The sequence below is a fragment of the Symsagittifera roscoffensis genome, chromosome 8 (genome assembly GCF_963678635.1).
Source record: "Symsagittifera roscoffensis chromosome 8, txSymRosc1.1, whole genome shotgun sequence".
NCBI classification, from domain to species: Eukaryota; Metazoa; Xenacoelomorpha; order Acoela; family Convolutidae; genus Symsagittifera; species Symsagittifera roscoffensis.
In genome coordinates, this window is record NC_087069.1 from 54,908,616 (window position 1) to 54,934,282 (window position 25,667).

Consider the following 25,667-nt stretch of genomic DNA (forward strand, 5'->3'; position numbering starts at 1 on the left):
ACCAACAAAAACAACAAAAACAACCATAACAACAAAAACAACAAAGAAGTTGGTAGTACCACAGAGAGCGGGTCGGAAGATCCGATGCTGCGTGTAATCTACTGCCACAAGGACAAAAAGTTGGACAAGTTGCGCTTCTTCGAGAAGGTTGTAAAGTTTGTTATTTTTTCACCAAGAGAAAGTTTAGTTGATTCATGAAAGCCTGTGAATATATAATCAATTTCAATTTTCTTCGTCATTTTTCGCCATTTTCGCAAATTGGTTAGTTCCAACTTTAACATTACTTTCTTAGGATCAGCGCATCAGTGAAATGACTAGGAAACTACTTAACAGGTTTCAATTTCTAACACGATCGTTTTCAGAAAAAATTGATATTTTTCGTGTTTGAGTCTTATTAATTAAACCCGCATCCTGCCTGTATTATTTTATGGATCACCAGCTTAGAATGAATACGAAGGCGCTCAGCAGAGTTTAGAATTAATTTGAAGAAAAAGTACTGAAGAAAAAAGAACTGAAGAAAAAAGTACCCGACTAGAGGAACTAAAGATAGAAAGTGTCACATAAATAAGTTTGGGATCTTTCAAGCTCTTTCAAGTCCAAATAGGAAGAATTTTCAGCAAAATATTAGCTAAATTTTCTCTAGGTCAGGACGATTGATAATCCCAGAATAAAAACGTCGAACAAAAAAACCTCATTTATTTTAAAATAAAAAAGCGCCAATAAAACGGGTCATAGCTTACTTATTTTTTTTGTCTCGACCATTTAAAGGCGGAAGTTTCTGATTGGGTGCGTTTCAGTTTTTTTGTAACTAATTTTTTAAATGATTTCGTCCGCGTAAGATCAGGTTCTACAATCTATCAGCAGAATGGTTAGAGTGAAATATCACATATAAATGCTTTCAAATGTGATTCGAAAGGGATTTCAGGGTTGAGAAAAAACTGTACCAGACTTTGTGTTTTATTCTTATTTCGACTAAATAAAAAAAGCGAGTGAGCAGACTAAGAAAGTTTTTTTGTAAATTATTATGATTTTTTTAATTATGATTTTGATTTAATTTTTTAAATTTTATGATTATTTTTTTAATTGTTCATTTTTTAAATTATTTTCTCCCAATCTTTTTTCATTTTTCGTAAACATTGTTGATTTTTTTATTGATAAACGTTTTAGAAAAATTCCTGAAAAAGACCGATATGAATTTTTAATTGAATGTGATTTATCATTTAACAGAAATATGTCGCAGTTTGAACAGCAAAATGTCACAAAAGACGTTATCTTTGTTACGAAACCCTTTGTCTTCCTAAACCAAAACTTCGTTAGTTTTGAGCGTGCCCGCACTCAATAAAAACAGAAAAAATTAGAATACAAAAGATTTTTATTGTCAGTCTTCATAAATTTTATGAAGGAATTGATTATAATCGATTAAAAATGGATTATAATAGCACTATTTTTTGAAACAATAAAAAACAATCTAATTGTTTATGTTGGATTATAATCGATTATTTTTGAAATATTATTTCTCAATTGTTTTTTTGAATTATAATCCATTAATTCATTATAATGAGTTATAATCAAATATTATTCAACACACGTCATCGTTTTATTTTTCTGTTGTTTTGTGTCCTTGTCAACGGGTTACCAAATTAACAGAAACTGTACTTTTGTTTTTAAAGCTCAACCATAAAGTAAACTTGATTTTACTGTGTTTTCATGAAAAAAAAGCTAAATCAAATCCATTAGAATTTCTTATTTTTGGGAAAAATGTATCATTTATTACAATTTTTCGAAATTTCACCAAGAATGTAATCATTAAAATGTATTAACAATCATTTAAACAACTAAATGGGCGCTTATAATAAATTATAAATTTGCTATAAATGTAATATAAATGTAATAATAGCAAATGTAATTTGCTATAAATGTAAGTTTTTCTCTTTTTACTGAGTGCGGGTGTGCCTTTCCTTGACTTTTGTTGTCTTTAGCTCATTTTAAAATCTCTTCACTTCAGTTTCTAATTTTTCTACAGCCTTGCACAATTTTAAAAGTATAGAAAAAAAAGAATTGAGTGAATAGCACAGAAAGTCCGACCACAAAAAAATAGCCTTCTCTACAAATTGCCTAGTTCGTATTATTACAAAAGCTAAATATGATTCCCTTGATGACCAGAATTCATTTGAAAACAGTGTTCCCAAAAAAAACAAAGAAACATGAAGAAAAAAATATATACATTTTTTAAAATTTAATCCGAAGAATGCTGTACAACAAATATCGCAAACTAATTTAAGTGGTTAGAAACTAAGTTTTAACCAAGAAAAACTTCTAGAAATTACTTAACGTGCGTTGGAATCCCGACTGAAAGGGCTTCAACAACATTTATCCCTTGAATATCTTCGACGATTGTTTGTGGTTCCTTGTTTTGCGTAAAAACCGGAAAAAAACGAAAAAAAAAACAAGTAAAGAAAAAATTTCCTACCATTTGCATTAACTGGAATAAAAATTCCATAGACAAAATCTCTTGCAGTTTTTTGTGATTAAATGGGATTTTTAGAGCTAAAATTTTTACTAAAAATTGCCTAAATTATATTTCTCAATTTGCCGAGTGGGAAGCAAAAAACGAAATCCTACAAAAATCTAGCGGGCATTTCAAAACTAGATTTCTGTCTTTTAATTTGTTCAAGAGCAGAAGGAAAATTAATATAAAGATTTTTTTTATCTACCCTTGTAGGTGGCGTCCATCTTCATGCAGCACATGACGTGCAAAAGAGGCAAGAGTGCAATCAGTCAAACAGCTTCTGAGAGGAACAAACAACAACAGACACACATGCTCTCAGGGTAGGGTGTTACTATTAAATTAGCTATTATATAATATAATAGTTTTTGTGTCAAATGTTAACTTTTTGAGTTTTTGCGAAAGTTTCAAATTCCTTTGGTGAGCTGCAGAGCCATCACACAGATGTCTGAAGACTTCATTATAATTTCTTGGCTGATTAAAAAGCTAAAAAACCCTCAACATTTTTTAAAAAGAGTCTTGGTTATCTTTGATTATCTTCAACTGTTGCCTACGCACTTAAGTAACAACTGAAAATAAATCGACGAAAAATATGAGAATAAATTCTGGCTCGAGTTTTGATTATTATTGCAGATTGGACAGATTGTACAACTGAGGCAAAGTTTCTCCTTTTCGTGGAAAGCTGCGCATGCACTAGCTGATTTAAATTAACCAGACAAAACGAACAACATTGAAAATTTAACGCTTTTTTTTCTCAAAATGAGTTAAGATTAGACAAAAAACGGAGAGAACAAAGTTGCATAGAATATATTGTGCGAAATTTGTAACCGAAATTTATTCCGAAAATTGGTCACTCTGACTTTTTTTTTGTCATTCAAGGTTTACTCTGAAACTATCAAGTTGATTGAAAAAAAAGTTTACCAAAATAAGCCTGTTACTCAGATCAACTTTGTTTCAGAGGGAAAAATCTCCAAAATGTTGTTTAAAGAATAATACATTTTCGATCGATAGGTAGATATACTTTTCACTGAATAAAACTCAAACTGTTTGCTTACAACAAATTTTGGATGTTTTGCACAAATTTTTGGTAACTTTAACGGAAAATTGTTTGGTTGAGTAAGAGGCCTCTAGTGATATAAATTTGTCGTCCTAATAGTCTTAGCGTAGTTCTTGATTAACTAATAATCAAAATAATCCTCTTTTGGGGTAATATTTTAGCTTCTAATTTTGCAAAAGAAATCTGGTGAACTCTGGGTAACGTTTGCCTTTTTGTCCAATTTTAACTAATTTGTCAAAAAATCACTTGCTCAATCTGTACAGATAACTTAAACAACAAGCAAACTTTGGAAATCTATATCACGATATAAAATGCTATGTGAGAAGGCGAATTTAAAATAAATATTCAGATCCATCATTAAGAATTTTAAGTTTAATTGTGTGTTTTTTTCGAGAAATGATTTTTTGATAAATTTATAGGGTATTTTCTGGTTATTGCGAGCAAGCTTATTTTGGCTTTGGTCGGATTCCGCGTCCATCCATATATTTTTTGTTGATTGTCTCAAGCTTGGTTAAATCATTTCAATTCAAAAACTTTTGGGAATCGAAAAACAATTGATTAAAGAGTAGGCACCAATTTTTGACGATCAAACATAATTGTGGAATCCCGAAACAGTTCAACTTTGAAAATTTAAGCTGTTGAAAAGCCATGCATGTTTTGGATTCCGTAGACACATTTTTTGTGCAATTTGAAGCATTTTGAAAAATGTTTTTGATAAAAAATATTTCAGTTCATCAATCCATTCTACTGTTAAACAGCCCGTGTTTATTCGTGGTCAAGAATAAAACAGGAATTGGAAGACAAGAGGTTGGTTCCAGCGACAAATGTGAACCCCAGAAACGAAAAAATGATATCAATTACTGCAGAAATCAGCAGAAACTGATGCTGTTTTTTGAACGGTATCAACGGAGCAACAAGCTTTTTGAGTTAGGACCGATGTGGTGGTTAACTCATAGAGTAATTTCGGATAGGGTACACCGTCTGCTCGTCACGCTATCTTATTTTCGGCCGGATAGATTCGTGCAACTTCTTAGTCTAATACCGATCCTAATCTTACTCTTATACTATCTAGTCTCAGGTTGTTTAACTAGTCTCTGCTAGGCTCAATAGATCTAGGGTATACTGGTTTATTGCGGCTGCTGAAGTCTTCTTGGAGAGTCAACTAATTTCTAAGTTAAATTCAAATCTCTCTGGTGCTGAAATTACAAGTAATTTCAGCACTTACAAATAAGTGGGTTGTTAGTTAGATGGATCATGATTGGTTAATATTAAATACTTTACAGTGGTAAAATATCTAATTTATCCAATCATAACATGTAGTTTAGATCAGGTTCCACCCATCCGGGTTGTACAGAGTTTTTTAGAATTGTCTTTCTGCAATTCAAAGGATGGATGATGGACGTTGGTATTTGGCGAACATCATGCTTCTTCTGGGTTCTCTTGTTGGAGAAGTTCCAGGTCCAATCGTTGTATCTTTAAAAGACAGCGACTGGGTCTTTGCAACAAACTCAAGTCTGATTTCAGAATGGTTGGTTATGACAGGTTTTTCTGTTTCATGTAGAGAACTTCTTTTGTGTTTGACCTTGTCTGGGAATGGCGTGGAGATTGTGCGTGGAGGGGATGCCTGGTTACTCGGATCTGTACGTATACTTGAACATCGAGGTGGTCATTGGTCTAGTTCAATGAAGTCCTTTTCTGCGAAGTCAAGTCGTACTCTAAATCCTTTGAGTTGTGATTGTGAGCGGCATATTGATTGTGGTTGGCCATTCTTTTTCGAGTGTGGTGGGGTCGTTTTGCCTTTGGATGTTCGCCTTTGGTGTTGTATGCTGATCTATATATTGCATAGTATAATTTACATTTTATAAAACTTTTATTAGTTTGATGTTTTAATTATGATTTTGGTTAGTTGTTTTCACAAAAGCTTTTTGTTTTAGTTCGGTTATTTTGAAGAGTTACTCACTCTTGAGTACCTCTTATTAAAAATAGGAGTGTGGTCACAAAGCGTGGATGTAGCGCGGTGGGTTAGGCCGGCTATAGAGCATGCTCACGACGTCCTCTTCTGGTGGGTTAGGCCAGGAGTGGGAGTATGATTTCGTGCGGTTTCTGTGAGAGGTCCTGTTATGTGATAACGTTTTATGTTGGTTTTTTTTGTGGTTTTTCTTATGTTTCGTTGGTTGTGTCCTTTTTTCGAAAATCAAATTGTTTGTGGTATGGGTTTGTCTTTTGACTTTTTTGTGTTTTATTATTTCTTTCTTAGACTTTATAATAGTCTTCAAAAGAATAAATTATCCAGTTTTAAACTGGGTTAATCCGGTTTGGGTACCGTTGGTTTCCTTTTCTTAGTCATGCTGTTATTCTATGATTTGTGGTGTTTAGTAAGCTGTGTTGATTAGTGTTGTTTAGTATATAATTCCTTTCCAACCGGGTTAAAGGAAAGTTTGAAACGTGTTATCGTGTGTTAGAGTTGTTGAGTGTGAAAGCCTAAAACTGAAATTCATTATTTTAAACAATTCTTCGTGGGCGAGCTGTGCGAGTGTGGATAGAATTTTTGTGCGAATGAATGGAAATATCAAAAGGTTAGTACTGCATTTTCGTTTTATCAATTTACTACATAGAAATTTAATTTTACTGCTAGTTGTTGGGAAAAATTAAGTTACAAATTTTCATCATTATTAGATTTACTGCTTGTGGGGGAAAAAATTTATAAATTAAATTACTGCATTGGTATAAATTTTATTCAATTTGTTTGGTGCAAAATATTAATAGAGTTTTAAAACAATTTGAAGAAGTTTTTTATTTTTTATTTTTCTTTTGTGTATTTTGCAGGTGATCGTTGGATGAAGACTAAAATTCTAAATAAGACATGGATAAAGAATGGTTAGTTTTTTATTTTTAATTTATTAGTTAATAATATGTATAAATTATACTTACCTGTTAGTCGTCGGGGAAAAAACCGTGGGGGAAGATGTCGTGGATGAGGTCGGAATTTGTTAGTAGTTTTGCTAGTATGCGGATGATGTTTTTAGTTTGAAGCAGTGGCCAAAGCAATTGAAGTGCTTTAATGGTGTTTAGTTCTTCAGTGCCAACTGCAAACTCATAAGGTGTGTTTTGGATGAGATTATATAATTTGTGATTGTATTTAGTGTTGTGGATGAATTCTAGTATCGGGATTTCTATAGGTTGAACAAATTCATGTGGGATAAGGAAGGGTCTGGATTCTTCTGCGTTGAAGGTCTTCGTGATGGGACAAAAAATATACATTTGGGTTATGGGGTCGTAATTGCGAAGAATACCATGAAGGTTAGTATCTTTGATGCAATATGTGAAGTTAAGAAAAAATGGTGAAGTGTATTTAGATTTAATAAATTGAAAATGGTGGTGTGGTTGTCTTGACGGAGTGTGTAGATCAAAGTGATTTTGTATGAATCGATAATATGTATATGTGTGAGTTTGTTTAGTGCGTAACATAATGTCGTGTGAGCAGTGCAAATCTCTTTCATGTGGTGCAAGGAAATGAAAGGTTAGTGAAAATAATTGAAATCGTTCTTTAAAACTTTCGTAAGCTTGTGTGTCGGTTAGTGCTTCAGAAATTATGTGGTCAAATTTGCGATCAAATATATTGAGTGTAAATACATAAGGTGTTTTAATGAAGAATTTTTCTGTGATTTATGGGTTAGCGAAGCGATCATCGTCTAAAAATTGGTCTTGGTTAGTTCGGATGATGTTATGATCGTAATATTCTAGCGTATATTCGTTAGCTCGGGGTGCAGTGTATGTTTTTAGTGACTTTTTATATCCTATATAAGTAAATTTTCTATGTGTTAGTGGTGTAGTGAGTCGATATAGCATGTCTTGATTTCTTTCTATATCGATGTGAGTATTAGATAAAGGTAAGCAAAGGGGGTTAGTAAAATGATAATATGATGTCCAAGGAAGGGTAGGCATTAAGACGTGTTCATCTACAAAACTACGTGTGTCGTTAGTGTCGTTAGGGGTGTTCAAGGTATACTGTGGAAATGAGGGTAAGATGATTTTTAAAAATTCTTTCGTGTTAGTGTGATTTGGATGATTTATATATTCACGGGCTGTTCCTGGTTTTGTTGGAAATGGATGGTTGGGGAATTTTCTTTTGAAAGTGGGATAAGCTCTATTAGTACTAATTGAAGATTCTGTGGATGTGGATGATGGTGCTAATGATGCGGTATAAGCTGAAGAGGGGGTAGGAGTGGGTGGGTTTGATGATTTTATTGTGGATGAAATCTGGTTTATACTGGAGGTGTCAAGGTGGAAGGGTTGTTGTTGTAGGGTGATAAAATTATCTAGTTCCGGGGAGATTTGGGGGGTGTCTGAAGAATTGGATGATCGGTCTGAATGAAGTGAAGAATAGGTTGGGGTGACTTGGGAAGCATAAGAGGGTGTAGAAATGGTTGGGACAGGGTTATTTGGTGGGATTGGTTGAAAAGGGGGTTTGGAAAAAACTGAGGGATTGGTTTGAAAATTAGTGGATGGAGATGGTTCAGAGTCTGCAAATTCATCAGGGGTTTCAATATTTGGGTTATTGAGTTGTGAAATGGAGTATAAAACTGATATTTGTGAATTAGTATCTGAATTCATGCCTGATGATACATTATTGGTTGGAAAATCGGGTGGTGGGAAAGCAAAAAGTGGAATTATTGTAATTGGAGTGTTGAGGTTGGTTGGGTGGGATTTTGAGCGGTGTAGGGATCCAAATTGTCGGCTCATCGTGGGCTGAAAAAATTATTATTTTGAGACTGAAAAGCGGTGGTGTGGGGTTGTTCTATAATTTGTTCATAAGTATTTTCATCTAGGGAATGTTGTGTCATTATATGTTGGATGGGACTTTGTGATATGGTTGGTCTAAAATTTGGATTATGTGTTATTGCTAAATTTCGAACATTTCGTGGGACTAGGGATAAAGGATGGTTTTGTGGTAGGGGTGGTAACTGTGGTGCTGTAGGCGTTGTGTCTACATCTTCTTTTATTTGTGCGTCTAAAAGAATTTTGTTTATTGATGATGAAAAAATTCCAAAAAATCCTGCAAATAGTATGCGTGCTACACTTGCTTGTTTGTTTACTTGTGTGTGTATAGCACATGTGTTGTAGATTCCTTTTAAGAGTGAAAAAAGAAATCCTATGAAGTTAAACATTGCGTATAAACTAGTTAATTTTTCTAAGATATAATAGGGCCATCCTAGAAAATCAAGAATTTCATTTTTGAGTGTTACGAAACTAACAATATTTATAGGCGAGATATCTTGTGGTCGGTATTTTTCACCGTTTAGATATATATTGTCTTAAATGTCTTTAAAATATCCGCTATAGTCTTGTGTATAAATGTCTGCAAATCCTGCGGTTTCGGCAAGTTTGCGTAAGTTTTGGTGAATTGATTGTCTTTGTATAGTGTCCATTTGTGTTAATAATTCTTGGAATTGTTGTGTTCTAATGTGATGTTGGATATCGGATTTTGAATATATTCCAATTGATTGTAAGTCAATATTTGGGTTTCGAGCGATAGTTCTAATGCTTTCAGGTGAAAAATTTTTGAGTGATTGCATTAATGTGGGATATGGGGTAAGAAGGTAAAATTTATCTTCATCAGGGTTTAGTTGTACTACATTGTGGCTATTTTCTGATCCACAAGGGACTGCGGTATCCCAGAAATAGGTTCTTCTTGAAAGTGTGTCAACGAAATGTACTTTATTCTTATAAAAGATAGGGATTCTTTTATAGCATCGTTTATCTCCAAAAACATATAGTGGTGATACTTTTTTGGTACAGGTATAAAACCATAAAATGTTTCCTTTGTAATCTAAAAAATTTGATCTATTTCCTGATAGTAAATATCCTGCATAGGGTATTTTTAATACTGCTAGTGCAAGTGATTGTAAGATTTGTGTTCTTTCTAATTCGCATAGTTGGTGAAGTGTTTCTAATTGTACATGTGTCTTCGGGGAACCAAACAATTGTTGCTTGTGTTCGTGTTGTAGGGTCACAATAGCCTTGATCGTTTTTACAAGGTAATCTAATTCCTTGATAGATCATTGTGTTGTCTGATAAATCGCGTGTGAGTTGTATTTTTTCGAGTTGTATTTTCCAATCGAAAAACATGATTTCTTGATATCCTTTATTTTTCGTGTCTGCTTTGCAGTTTGATGGGTTATTTATACCAATATGTGGTATCCAGTGTTTATCGTGTATGTCATAAGTTAATCTTCCGTGTGCGCCATTATATGGGTATTTTTCATCTAATTTTATATGTCCTTGATATCTTTCAAGTTCTGCTTGATGTACAGAGTCTGAAAAAACTTGGAAATATACTAACTTTCTATCTGAGTTTTTATTTCTTGTGATATTTAGTCTAAGTAACTCGTTTTTACAATCTTCGGGATGTAGATGTAAAAGTCGTTCGATATTACTCTGGTAAAATGATTCGTGGTCAAGTCGATTTTTATTTCCCTTGGAAATTTGTGAACAATGTACTTTCTTTTCAGAAAATGTTGCTGTGAATTTATATCCTATAACTGTTGTTGCTCGGGCTTTTGAATAAAGTGTTGCTATTACATTTGTAGTTTCTATAGCTTGTGGTTGTTTCGCATTGTGATACTTGATTTATTGCATATTTGTGTAGTGTTTTTTGTTCGTTTTCTTCACAATCATAATGTGTTACTAATAAATCTTGGGGTCCTGTGCGGGGAGAAGGGTTTATGTTTTGATTGGAGATTACTAGAAAAAGGAGTTGGAGAAAAATTGATATTTTTAGAATATACATGTGTATGATAATCCTGAGTATGGGTTATAAAATGTGATGTAACCAATTGTCTTTTTGGTATATCTGTCGTATTTATATATTACATCAGTTGTTATAAATGGTGGTGGTAATGATTGAGCTGTTATGTTTGGTGGGTTTAATGGGTAGGGATGTTGAGTAATGTTGTTTAATTTAACTGTGATTTCAAACTTTAATTGTAGACTATTTTGTTGGAGTATTTGGATGTTGTGGTCACGAATGTCTTCGTGGATGTCTTGTCGATATTGTAGTCTATTGAGTGCCCAGTTGTGGAGGCGATTACTTTCTAGGTGTTGTCCAAATAATGGTGGAGGTGCTGTAAATGTATTCCAATCTAGTCTTAAAGGAATATTTGTTGATGATTGTTCTCGATATCTTGCGTGCAGGTTATTTGGAAAATTTAAGTTAAAAGGCGTCGGTGAAATTTGACTGATTGATGGTGTTGATGGTAGTGATAATGTTTCTGGTAGTGATGAGGATGTTGTTGTATCTGAAGAAATATCTATTGGGTCATTGGTTAAATTTGGTTCACCTTGTGTGAATGAATGTGTTGTCCAATATGGTAGTCGTGATGTTGGATTTGGAGGGTTAAAGGGATTTTCACGTATTTGTTCAGATGTTGGTGTTGAACCTAAGTAATCTGAGGGTAGGCTTGAGGTGCTACGTTGTGAAAGAAGGGTAGGGTTTTCTGGTAATATACCGATGGGGTTTTCTGGGGTACTTTGTGATGGGGATTGAGGTATATCAAAACGAACTCGGGGAGTTTGAGAATTTCTGTTTCGTCGAGGATGTATAATTTGTCTATTTATTTCTGCTGTATTTTGGTTTTGACTAAGATTGCGTATTCTACTTAGTTCTTGTGGTAGTGTTGGGTATAGGTTATACATTGGTTCACTTAGAGGTGCTTGTCGTTGAACTGGTTCTAGTGGTTCAGATAAGCGAGCGTGTCGTTCTTCAAAAGTATATGGGTTATCTTGAAAGGAAATTCGTGTAGATGTTTGGGGATTTTGGGTAGTTAAAGGTGTTATTGGGTTATCTTGGGATGATGTCGGTGAAGACTGACTTTGTGACTGTTGGTTAGCAATTTTTGTTGGTTTTTTGGTCTATTCTTTTAGTGAAAAAATTTATGTTTATTATAATATTCTTCTAGAAAAAGAATTAGGAGGATTGTTGCTAGGGCGAATGTGATAATTGCTTTCTTTATACATTTGCATATTGTCAAGATGAGGGATGATAGAAATGTTAGAAAAATTACAAATGGTAAAAAAATATCGGTTCTACTAAAAATGGTTCGTATCATTTAGACAAGTTTTGTGAATCGTACCTGTGGATATAGTCAAGAGCTTTTGAAAGCTGGAGGTATAGTTCAAATATGGAATAAAAAATTTAAAAAAATATTGCAAAAAATGATTAAAATTATTACAAAAGATTCACAGATATCAAAAAGAAATATTATGAAAAGTTTTAATATCGTAAAAAATTGTTTGAGATTTGTTAGAATTATGTTGACTGAATGAGAGAAGAGCATTTAAGAAATGACTTCTCGATCGAATATTTTTTGTTGTTTGAGGCAATTTTCAAGTGTGGTCGGATTATTTATTGGTTTTTTGACAAGTGGGCTGAGTTTTGTGAAAAATTGTTGGGGGCAATTTTTCTGGTGATCGGGAGGTCTTCTTTTTCTTTATTTTTATTTGTCAAATGATCCGGGGTATTTTGAGATTTTTATACTTTAGGCTAATTAAAATGGTCGGTCTTTTACTTTAGGCTAAGTTAACAGATTTGTTTTGGGGGGTATTCGAGGTCTGAGTTGGGGAAATATTGTTGATCTTTGGGTTATTAGATAAGGGAGGGTTATGATATTATGGTGATATTTATTTTAGTTGTCAAATTGGGGTGGTTTGCTTATTTTTGACCTGGAGGTCGTAAAGTTATAGTTATAGATATGCCTGGAGTTTTATATCGTTCGTCTAGCTGATCTGTGTTAAAGTTAGAGAAGGTGACGGATTGGATGAATCCTATTGGCTAATTATGAACTAGAATCGCTGCCTGGTTGTCAGCATGTTATTTTGAAAAATGAAAATTCAAAATGTTTCAGAGGTGTAAAGATTATTAAATATAAAATTAAAGCTGTTTTTGAAATTCGACTTTCTTTAATATTTTAGATTGTGGTATGAATATTTTATAGTTTTTACGCGGTTGATTTCTAAGTCGTGATGACTCTCTATGTTCTGATTTGTCAATTTGCTCTTGGGGTATTACTTTTTCTATCATTTTTCTATTTTTTCTTTCTTTTTGAGATGTATTTTGATCTAGCTTTTTTGTAATGTTTTTTGTTGTAGTTAATTTTGTATTTTGGTTTTCGAGGTGAATGTCATTTTGTTTTTTTGTTGTGTTTTCCATATGTAGATTACTTTGAATAATTTTTAATCCTGTAAAAGAATATAATTGAGTTAGTACGCGTAGTGCGTATTCTTTTGGGTAATAAGGTAATAGGTTGTTTCGATGTTGAACAATTTCTTTTTGTTCTGAGTCGGTGATTTCATATGTGATATCAGTGGGTTTTGCAATTATTTGGTATGGTCCTTTACGAAGGGTTTGTAATTTTTTAGAAATTCCTTTTTGAGTGTTAAAATTGGGTATTAAAACAAATGTTCCAATTTTTAAATCGGAGGCTGGTGTAAAGCGTGAATTTATTTGTTCATTAATGTTTTGTCTTTGTAATAACTTTTTTGTTACTTTTTGGTAAATTTCATTGTGTTTTTTATCTCTGTTTAAAATCCATTCGGTGTGTGTACCGGAGGCTAATTTAAGAATTTGTGGGTGATGAAAATGATCTTCATCGTGTGTGTGTAAAGGTAGGTTATAACAAATTGAGTCTTTATTTGGTTGACAATAACTTTGTGCATTTTTATGAGAGTTTGCTGTAAACATTATCGGTTTGCGTGGCTTTTGGTTAAAAACCATTTCATATGGTGACATTCCTAGAGTTGTCGGTGATTTGTGAATTATATGCTAAGGGAAATAGTTTTACATCTGCTGACCATTCGTTGTATCTTGTATCATTTCCATTGATGATACATCTAAGATATTCTTGTAGTGAACGGTTCATACCTTCGACTAAGCCGTTTGTCCAAGGTGCGTGAGATGTACGTGGTTTGTGTTTGATGTTATATAAATGACATAGTGTGATGATTTCATTATTTATGAATTCTGTACTGTTGTCTGTAACTAAAATTTCTGGTAGTCCAAATTTGGCTATCCAGTGTTCATAAAGTGTTGTGTAAGCATAATAAGCGTTACAATGTGGTACTGGGTTAAGTGCTACATAATGTGTAAATGCGTCAACAATTACCATAATGTAGGAGTTTCCTTCGGATGAGGGTGAAATTGGTCCTTTTGTATCAAATGAGATACGGTGGTTAAAGTACAAACTTTGTCCTTTAAAATCTTGTTTTTGTGATATTTGTTTTTGATTTGGATAAGGTTTATTTAGCTGACATACTATACAATCATTGCATAGTACTTTTATCCAAATTGGTGCCTTTGGAAAATAAAAATTTTGTATGAAATTTGAATATGTTTTTTCTGATCCAGAGTGTCCTTTAATGTTTTGTGTATGTGAAATATTGAAAGCTATGAGAATCTTACTTAAAGGGAGACAGGGAACTGTAGATTCATTTAATTGGTATTCTAGAAGGTCTGTGTTTTCATTAATTGTTGTATTATTAAATTTTCGAAAATAGTTGTATCTGCCTTGACGGGTTTAGTTTTATACTTGTGCCATGATTTTTGTTGTCTAATTACTGGGTCAAAATTTTGGTATTGTTTCAAGGTCGGAATTGTAATTTTTTCTGTTGGAGGGAGAAAAATGTTTTCAATTTCTAATTTAGATAAAGGAATTGTATCAAGTGGGTCATGTAGGTCAAAAAGTTGATTTATTGTGTACTTTGAATCGTTTGTTTGTGGTCCTGATAAATTTATTTTATCTGTTAGATTTTCTTTTTCAATTAAAGGAAAAAAGTCTTTTTTATGCGAGTGTTGTTTTAGTCTTTTTTGTTGGGTGTTATTTTTTATCCATTGTGAATATGGAATTGGTTTAAAAGTTGATGATCCAAATAGATCAACTTCGTAGTGGTTATTTTGGCAATCTAAATACAGTGGGAAGTGTTGTAGATTATTTATCTGGGATTGTTCAACGTCAGTTTTAACTGCATATTTGCATTCTAGTCGGGATGATGTTTCGTTTTCTGCAAGGTAGAATTTTATATTTTTGGGTATTTCAACTGTAGTTTTACGTGTAAGTAATTCAGGTGGTGTATTGCGACTTAAGGTATCTGGTAAAGCAAGATTTTTTCCTGCGGTCCAAACTATATGTAAGTTTGGGAATTTCATTAAAATTAGTTGAAATCTATAAACTCGGTGATTTGGATTAGATTTTTGTGTAAAAAGAAAGATGATTGGCTTGTGATCTGTAAATAGAACTGTTGGATGTTTTGATCCAAGTATCAGAAATTCATATTCTGTTAGTGTATATATTATGGCTGTACATTCTCTCATTAGAGTTGAGAGTCGTAGCTCTGCTTGAGTAAATAATCGAGAATTTGCTGATATAAGGTTCATTTTGTTTGTACCATTGTGTGATTGTAATAATGCTGCGCCGATGCCAAAGTTCGAAGCATCGCACATGGCATAAAATGGTTGATTTGGATCTGGAATTGTATTCGAAATTTGTTCAGTTAAGAGTTTTTTAATTTCTCCAAATCGTGCTTGATGTTCTGTATTCCATTCAAAATTATTTTGTTGTCTAAGTATATTATAGAATGATCTTAGGTATAATTGCATTTTATAGACATATTTGCTTAAAAAATTTAACATTCCAAGGAATTCTTGGATTTTCTTTTTATTTGTTGGTGGTTAGAGCTTCTGAATAGCATCAATGCGTGATTTTAATGGAGTGATTGTTTTTCTTTCTATATTATGTCCTAAGAATTTAACTCGTGTTAAAAAGAAGTGTGATTTATCGGGAGCGGCCTTCAAATTTTCATTTTGAAGTATTTTGTGATAGTGTTCTAAAACATTGAACATTTCTTTTTTGTTTGCCTCACTGGTCGCACCAGATGAGTTAGGACCGATGTGGTGGTTAACTCATAGAGTAATTTCGGATAGGGTACACCGTCTGCTCGTCACGCTATCTTATTTTCGGCCGGATAGATTCGTGCAACTTCTTAGTCTAATACCGATCCTAATCTTTCTCTTATACTATCTAGTCTCAGGTTGTTTAACTAATCTCTGCTAGGCTCAATAGATCTAGGGTATACTGGTTTATTGCGGCTGCTGAAGTCTTCTTGGAGAGTCAACTAATTTCTAAGTTAAATTCAAATCTCTCTGATGCTGAAATTACAAGTAATTTCAGCACTTACAAATAAGTGGGTTGTTAGTTAGATGGATCATGATTGGTTAATATTAAATACTTTACAGTGGTAAAATATCTAATTTATCCAATCATAAAATGTAGTTTAGATCAGGTTCCAGTTTATCTCGGGAATCCACATACAAAAAACCGCCTTTTTGTGTTGGAACTTTTTTTCAATTTTGTCTCTAAAAACGGCAAGCACATCCTTTGAAACACAAAAGATCGAAATTACTGATGAAAACTTAATTCAAATTCGTGCTGGGCATTGTACTGCTAAAATAGTGGGTTTTGAGTTTCTCAACTTTAATTCTATTCCAACTTTCGACAAAAAATAAAATAATTGTTGTTTTTTTTCTCAAAACAAAATTCAACAAAAAAAGGTTGACGGAATTTTTTTACACCATTCAAAGATTTTATTGTCTTGAAGTCAAATTTACATAAAAGATATTTCACGTGTGTTCATTTTTGTAAAAATGATGACGGTTGAAAAATCCCATTTTGGTTAATTTTGCCAGTTTGGCACAATTATTGCTGTTTTCCTCATTTTTACCATTTAAGCTCAGATTTAATCCAGCTTAGAAATTTTCGATAATGAAGTGAGTCATTATTAATTTAGTCTATTTTCTACTTTTCTAGATTCAAAGTATATTATTTTCTACTATACATAGCGAGTGGGGGGTGATTCAAAAAAATCTGAAAAACTCTTTCTCCTTTTTTAATTTTTTTTTTGTTTTTGAAATCAAATACTACTGCATAGACCTCAAAAAGCAGTCGAAACGTTCAAGGTTTTGCCCTGATGCAAGCAGTCTTGTTTCTTTTTTTATTGCGAATGGAAACTACTAACTATACAAATTTAATTTCTTGCTTGTGCAGTGACAAGCATCTCGCTGTTTTCTTTTTTGTTATATTTCGACTTTGTCAAAATTTGCTGCTGTTATTTTTTTCATAAGGCAAAAAGGTTGGTTGATCTTGATAAACTCAGATAAGTTAGATGCCGTAGGATTCCACCTCTCGGGAGAATTCGTACTATCGTGAACAATAAAATTCAGTGGAAATAGTTTCAGCTGTAAAACAACATTAAGCTTGTGTTTATAGGGGTGCTGAGAAGCAAGGAAAAGTTTTGCAACCAGTTTTACTTTTAAACGGGCATTTTTATGGCAGGCAAATCACAACCGTAAAGGCAATAATAAGAATTTTCATTCGTGGCCCAATCATTTTCGCAAAGCTTTCCACAACTGACGAGCAAAAAAAAACATTTGACATGGTAGTGCCTAGCACATCTACTTCAAAAAACAGACAACTCGTAACAGGTGACTAATCGTTACATAAGATTTAGCGGGAAAAATATTCAGACGTAGAATACCTCTTCAAGCGAATGCCGTGTTACGAATGGTCGAAGATTTTTTGTTAAAAAAACTAGCTATTGCTTATATGCTCTAGGGGTCTTGACTTTTTTTCAGAGCTTGGTCAAACATAAATATAATCAGTAACATGAAAAAAAGCAGTGTATTCAAAAATATAATTATATTTTCAATTTTTTCATCAACACTTTTTTTTGTTCAGCTGTAATCAAGCTCTAAAGAGCAACAGAGTGCGAAAGATATAAGCATTTATTTACTTCTTTTTGAAATTTTTTGATTATTCGCCAAATGAGCCGAAATTGTTACTCTGTGTGTTTATTTAGAATGAACCTTTTCCCACTCCTGGACATGTCTCCTAAGCTACCCAGATCCGAGTTCCGAAGTCTCGTCAGGTAAAGACGGCGAAAGAAGCCCCCCTAGTTTCAATCAATATCAAGAGCTTACAATCATTCATAGTTTATATCAAGTTTGTCTTGCAGCAAAATTCTCGGCCAAGTAGTTTTAGCGAGGTTACATATGAAATTTAAAAACTGCGGTTTTTGACGTCCGTAATCTCTTTTTTTTTTCAAATACTTTTAATTCAGAAAACCCATTTCAAAAAACTGAATTATGTTAAAATAAAATCGTGACTGATGAAATCACTGGAAGCCAACTTTTTTGGCAATAGAAAGAAGCAACTTTGCAATTCTTTTCGCTTCCATATATTTTGCTGACCAAAGAAAAAAAAAGATTTTTTTTTTGGTTTTCTAACTGTAGCTTTATTCTTTATAAAGCGTTTGAGTAAATTTAAAATATATTTCGATATTTTAACTTTGCAATGTTTCCATATTGAAATAAATTTTGCTTCTCTTCAGCCAATTGCGTCTGACTCATCGAAATTACAGCAACACCCGAGCACCTGAACTGGATTTGTTCTACACCAAACACGCCAACAAGTGAGAATCAGTTTTTAACAGCTAAATTTGTTGTTTTTTTTGTACAGAATTTTTTTATGTACTCCCTCAGCGAACTTGGTTTGTCAAAAACTTCATTCGTCTTTCGAATATAATTTTAATTTTTTGTTTTTTTTGCAAGATTTGCTACCATCTTGGAGAGTTTTTGCAAAGTTTGCCTTCCCATTCCATTTCGCAAATCAATAGTCAAGACTTTGCAAATTACCAAAAAATAGCAACTTTCAACTGTTTTTGCAGTTTGAAAATTGAATTTTTGTTGTATCTCTTTAAAAGTTTAGTTTTTTTTTAGAAAACTTACTTTTTGCATATTGCTGAGTTAAAACTCCAAAGGACGGATATATTTTAAAAAAAAACATTACTATTTTATAGATCGAACTAGATAAATTACAAAGGGATCAATTCGATACGAAAAAAGCTTGTCATACAATTGTCAGTGTAGAATCTAGAGAAAAACATTTCTCATACAGTTTCCAGTTATAAAAATTGTAAGATACGAGTTTTCTAAATACCGAGAAAATTTCAAATTTTCTCAATTTGGTGCTACTTAGTTTTGAATAATCGACATTTTGCTGAATGTACTGGGAAAAATGCCTGTCATACGGTTTCTTTTTATTAGGACTGCATGACTAGTAATTTTTGACACAAAATATCAAAACTGTAGGACAATTTTCAAAACTTTCGTCAGTTGCTAAATCAGTTCTATGCTCGGACAAACAGTTTAGAATCAAAGCAATTTTGCATGCAAGAGCGTTTCAAGTTTTTCCTGTAACCTAGTTCAGACAAAGTTTTTTACACAGAAGAATCAAAATAACAACAAAGGTTTTCTATAAGATCAGATTTAGTATTAATTGTTTTTTGATGCTAACGTAGACCTAAGATGCCCAAAAATAGCCCACGATTTTCAAACACTGAATTTTTCAAAAGCAGAAACTTTTCAGCGATAAAAGAATAATTACGTTTTTTTTTTCATAAGAACACAAACTGCAATTTATTAATTTTTAATCCCGCATCCAAGTTTAGGCGTAAATAATCGATTATAACGGATTATTATGATGATTTTTTGACAATTATAATCAATTATAATTACCAAAATTAGGTCCTTAAGGGATTTATAATTGATTATAATCGTGATATTTTCCAAGAGATTATAATCTCTTATAATTGATTATAGTTCTTACTAAAAACCCTTAAAATCAATTATAATCGATTATAATCGATTATAATCTCTTATTTTGCCGGAATTTTCCTATTTTCGAATTGTATCTTATGGGTTTTTATTTTTGTGTCAATAAAAATATCTCTAAAAGAGAGATCTCTTGAACACTTTGGTTCATCTGAACACAAAGTTTTACCACGAAACAAAAGTTTCACAGAGATCCTTTCATATGACTGGAAAGGTTCTCGCGGTAGATGAAAGATAATTTTTCGGAATCAATCATGAAACTAAATCAATTTGCTGATGTTTTGGTGTTTATAAAAGCTTAAAATATGCATCACAAAACAACTCTAATGGGGAAGAAATGGAAAAAAAAACTTAAAAATATGAATTAATTAGAAAACTTTGAAAAATTCCCTCTCGTTTTTCATAGGAACTAACGTCCACAAAAAGCATAAAAAATAAGCAATTTAGATGCAACTTCGAAGACAAAAATGGACAAACAAAAGGGATTATAATCAATTATAATCAATTATAATGGATTTTTGTGCAAAACTAAAGAAATAGAATTTTGAATAAAAATAATGGATTATAATCAATTATAATCGATTATAATTGTATCAAAAAATAGACGAATAAATAGTCGATTATGATGGATTATAATTATTTATAGTTTGATTTTAAAAAGAGTGATTATAATCGATTATTAATAGATTAAAATCGATTGTTTCTCAATTTTAGTGAGACTGGTACTAAAATCGTAATATAATCGATTATTAACGCTTGAAACTGGATGCGGGATAATACTACTGCCGTTCCATCTAAAACCAGGGTTGACATCCATACACTTAAATTGCTAGGAGTCACAAAACTCCATGGATTTGTTGTCTCTGAAAAATGTTTTTTTGTCTCATAAAATCCTCATATATGGGAATTGTATGAGTAGCATTCTTCCGTAATTGAATTGCATGCTCATATAAGCCTTCTAGTTATTTACAAAATCTAATTTTTTTGTTATAATTTCACTTGATCTTCCTTGTGTCATCTTAGATGGTGAGTCTTCTCAGATTATCTGTGAATTTTCTGTCACCTACGTAACTTTTGGGTTCTTTGGATATGGTGCTCTAGAACAGACGGAAAAATTTAAGACAAAATTCAACTTCGTATATCTGTTTTGTCCTTACTTTGTGTTTATAACCATTTACTTTCAAAATGGAAGAATGCTAGTCAGAAAATTCTCATATATAGGAGAATGCTATTCATATTCATGTCAAGCGTTTTTTTAAATGTATGAAGTGTAGGGGCTATTTGTGAGAATTGTACGACCATCTTTTTTGGACTATTCGGATGGTTTTCTTATTTGAAAAATTCTTAGTGGTTGTCTTTCAGTTATATGCACACCTCCTAGATCCTTAGACTCCCATCAAACACTTTTAAGTCCAATATTTTGAAATGCTTCTGCTGTTTACGATCTAAGAAGCTATTAATAGCACTAAGAACACATCACTGACGCGCCTTCAGGTTAAATAGCCTATTGACGTCTCTTAAACATTTTTTGCTGTTTTTATGCGGCTCTTTTCTGCAAAACAGTTTTCTTTTCATCTTATTTCAAATTTTCAACCGTGAAACTGTAGTAGTTTTATCGCTTGAACAAAAAAAATTGCAAATTTTATATCTCGTAACTGCACAACAAACGTGCTACTATGTTTAGAACTTTTGGGTCATCTTTTTCAAAATTTTTTAACTTATATAAAAAGAAACAACAGTTGTTAAACAGGCTTAATCATGAAATCAAGAAAACGTTATCAAATCAGTTACCGCAATTAGCGTCCGTTGTGCATAGCGTGATTCGTCATATTAAGAATTTTCCACAAAAAAAGACTGGCTGTTCGCTTCTACAAAAAAATTGGTCGTAAAATTGTCGTTTTTCAATCCTATTTCTTCTAGCAGGATTTTTTGTTAAAAAGTAACAAAGCACTCATTTTTGTTTAGTTTCAATTGGATACTTCAACTATATTTAGAGCTTTTCTTTTATAAATTGAACATAAATTCAAAAATATTTTCAAAGGAAATTTTTGAATCTGATTTTCACCTTGTGTATTGGAACCTGATCTAAACTACATTTTATGATTGGATAAATTAGATATTTTACCAATGTAAAATATTTAATATTAACCAATCATGATCCATCTAACTAACAATCCACTTATTTGTAAGTGCTGAAATTACTTGTAATTTCAGCACCAGAGAGATTTGAATTTAACTTAGAGATTAGTTGAACTCTCCCGAGTACTTCAGCAGCCGCAATAAACCAGTATACCCTAGATCTATTGAGCCTAGCAGAGACTAGTTAAACAACCTGAGACTAGATAGTATAAGAGTAAGATTAGGATCGGTATTAGACTAAGAAGTTGCACGAATCTATCCGGCCGAAAATAAGATAGCGTGACGAGCAGACGGTGTACCCTATCCGAAATTACTCTATGAGTTATACACTTCGGTCCTAACTCATCTGGTGCGACCATAAGTCTCGAACAAGACCTTAATAGCTTAGAATTAACCAATAATAGATTAGAATTTAGACAAAACATTTACAAAATGTTATACGACGATAATTTAATCGAAATGTCTCTACGACTCAATAGATCAGAGCCAATATTCCGAACGATAACAAAACTACCCGGAATTGGAAGAAGACCTCGAACCAGAGACGACATACGACAAAGTAGAAACTTACCATATAGTTATATGATAGTTCGGCAAAAGCCAACACAAACTTTTGTATTTAGAATACTACTGGCAATGAATTTAGATTTTCATTTGCAAACATAAAACCTTGAAGTCAATCTTCAAAATCATTTCAGGCGCTAAACAAAATTATTAATATACAATAACGATTGATAAAAAGATCTCAGATCGTTTCCCTAAATTCTGCAGTAATATACAAAACATGTTTGAAAAATATTTATTGGAAAATCAAAATAAAAATTAGTAGCATGACAATAAATGGTTAGTAATCATAAATCATCCTGTTGTTCCAGATTCATCACCTAAACATAACAGCATTCATAAGCTCACTAATATCATCAAAACACTAAATCTTTTCTTTACACAAATTTAAATCATTTTAAAACTTAAATTCACTTAATTTTAAAATCAGATCATCAAGGCTTATCCTTGGATCTTAAATCATTTTCTACTTAATTAAATTTAAAACTTGATCATCAAGGCCTATCCTTGGATCAAAAAGAACAATTTTGTTCTCCCCCACCCACTTAACTAGTGTCTAACGACCTCAAACGTCGATTCACTATCCAACCCTTTCTAAAAACCCAGGACTAATAGAAATTTTTAAACAAACTAATCATTCAAATTAGGATAAACAGTGAAGAACTTCGGTTATTCATCTTTCACTTGATCCCCCCTCTTACCAGACCCAGGATAAATCCTAGACTTAGTAAGTTTAAAATAGTATCTAACGAACTACTCGCGTTCTAATTATACCTGAACCTTGTGGATCGATTTACTATTCTCCAACCCTTGAACACAATCATTACCCCTAAGTAAGATTAAGTAAGTTAACACCTCAGCTTATACTAGCCACGAGAAAGTAAAAAATCATTTTTCGGAATAGATATACTTTTCTCTCCAACCCTGAACAAATAGACCCAGGTTAAGCTAACCAAAAAATCGTAAGGACTAACAGTTTAAGCAAATAGAAATCATTTAACAACCTTTTGCACCCGTCATCCTAAACCTTATGTCATTTAAAAATCTAGGAAATAAATAAACAATCGTTTTACACAATTGTGAAATAGATAACAAAAAATACGACCTTGTAATCACACCTCATACACAAACAGTTGGATATATTAGAACAAAACGACAAACACTAAAAAGAAAAATAATAACCAAACAAAGACAAATAACACGAAAAAGATTTTCAAAAAACCGAAGCGCATTTTCAGAATCAGAAACCAGCAGTTTAGACGAACTTTATAAATTAAAAGAATCAATAGATAAAAATTGCCCAATTCACGATCAATTATATTTCTCTGACTCAGAAACAACTTCAAATTCATCAAAAAGAGGAAAAAGAAGAATAAAAAAGCAATATAAACACAAACCAGTACATTTATACAATTGGAATCAACCAATTAGACACATTGATAATTACATATTAACAGTCATCGAACGAAAAAATGAGCTCAACGCACACCCCAGGTGAAGAAAGTCCAGATGATGATGATATCTTCCCCTTTATAGTAGATGCAACCACTGATAGAGGACAGCATAAATTTTGCAAAAATTTACTCTTAAATTTATTTGAACCCGGAATCAGCCCATGTAAAACAGAGTTCCCAGATGTAAAAATCAAAAGACAAATTATTGATCACTATTTGAAAGATATACGTAACTTAACACAACAATACGGAATCTACTCCATAGAATTCAGCTCACCAAACCAAAATCACAGCAAATATGTAATTCAAACAGACGACCTTGATTTAGAATTTTCAAAAGTATTCTCAGAATATATAAAAAGCATACAATATCATAACTCACAAAGAGCAAACTCCATATTCACAAATGAAGTTTTTGCAATAATATATAGTTATATCTCGATATTAGAAAACGAAATCCCAATACCAAATGTCTCACCGACAGAAACATCTAAACATATAAGAGTACGACATGAAATCACACTACTCTCTAGTTTTCTAAATATAATTAAAGAAAATTTCACTAAAGATGAAGTTTCACCACATACAAAACATGATTTACAAAAAATTTTGGCATGGTTTATAATAGATTATTTCACACATAATATTGATTTAATTTCACAAGCAAGAAAAAATTTTAGAACTCAAAACTCAAACGATGATACTGCCATCACAGAACAATCAGACTATGTTTGGGACCCCGAATGGTCTCATCCCGCATTTATAAACTTCCCACAATCAATCTCAAGTCAAGCAATAAGTACGATATCTTATATAAGAGATTATGTAAGAGTAATACCATTAACCATTGATGCAACACCATTAAACTATAATACATTTTTACCTGATATGCAAAATAATAGTTTAAACTCCACAGTCATACACAATGGAAACCTCAATGGAACAAGGAATCTTACCCAACAAGATATCCAGACACTATCACACTTCATAAATGAAGAAATCGTACACACGACAACTACACAACAAAGCATTTCACCGATACGTCCAAACTTAACAACACCAAGAAATACAAACCCTTCACAAACACAGGTAACCTTACAATCAACCGTTAAACCTTCGGTTGCCCCAAAATATTCACACATGGATTACCAAACATACAGACCCATGACAATACCGTCAAAAACACGCAAAACGTTCACTAGAAACAATTTTGCGGAACATAATTATAATTATACACATCCATCAAAAACAAACTATCCCCCACGAAAAAATATTAATAATCACGTAAGATCTCGAAACTGGGATAACCCAATGGCATCAACCAATTCAGTAAATTTTCAAACAAATTTACATCCTCCACAGGATCGTAGTGAAATATATCCATTTTTTCAACAAAATAAAAATAAAAAACAAACATCTTATCAAATGGATTACTTATCCTCAGATGATGATTTTTTACAACCAGATATATTTGCACCATATAATCAAGAATATCGTGGACAAGGAGTACAGAAACCACATACAAATCATAGAATTTTTTCTCCACAACCGATAGATACACAAAATCAACAACCAATACAAATGCAAAACCCGATTAATACACAATCTTTTCAACCAATTCAGCAACAAAACCCGATGATCGCACACTCGTATCAACCAACACAAATGCAAAATGAAATACCACTCCCATATTATCTTCAACAACACGAAATAACAAGAAATCAACTTTCAAATTTTTTTCAAATGCCAAATGCAGCAGAATCATTACAAATGAAATGAATCCATACCTTATGGGTGGATCATCAATAACATCAAATAAACCTTTAATGGTATTCGCAGGAACAGACCCTGAATATTCTGTAGAAGATTATTTAAATGCAGTAACAGCAAATTTGATTTTAAATATAGGACCTGAACCAATTAATACGCCACTACATCAAAACTGGATACATCGACGCACAGCGTTGATACAAACAACTTTAGATGGCGCAGCCCAAAAATGGTTTTCAGTATTGCCTCTAGAAATAAAATCAAAATGGAAAAGGTTTACACAAGAATTTTCAAAAATGTTTGACTCCGAAAGAAACAAACAACAACAAAGAGTTTTATGTAATGAAACTCGCAGATTACCAAATGAAACCATTAAGCAATTAGCAGTACGCATCGAAACACTAGTTCGAAAAGCATATTCATTAAATACACACGACTATAAAAACACAAAAATTACAG

At 32.4% G+C, this 25,667-nt stretch overlaps 2 protein-coding genes across 2 annotated transcripts in view; both read left to right on the forward strand.

Moving 5' to 3' along the window:
* Positions 1–25,667, forward strand: part of LOC134853395 (uncharacterized) — a 551,043-nt gene that overhangs the window by 125,403 nt on the left and 399,973 nt on the right. The gene's annotated exons all lie outside the window — the stretch shown is intronic.
* The window catches only part of LOC134852982 (putative uncharacterized protein DDB_G0292292), a 29,865-nt gene continuing 21,672 nt past the window's right edge, over positions 17,475–25,667 (forward strand). Inside the window, exons 1-2 of the mRNA XM_063868884.1 lie at positions 17,475–17,537; positions 18,000–18,080. Coding sequence (XP_063724954.1) covers positions 17,494–17,537; positions 18,000–18,080 — 125 coding nt within the window. The 5' untranslated portion in view covers positions 17,475–17,493. The remainder of the gene's footprint in view (positions 17,538–17,999; positions 18,081–25,667) is intronic.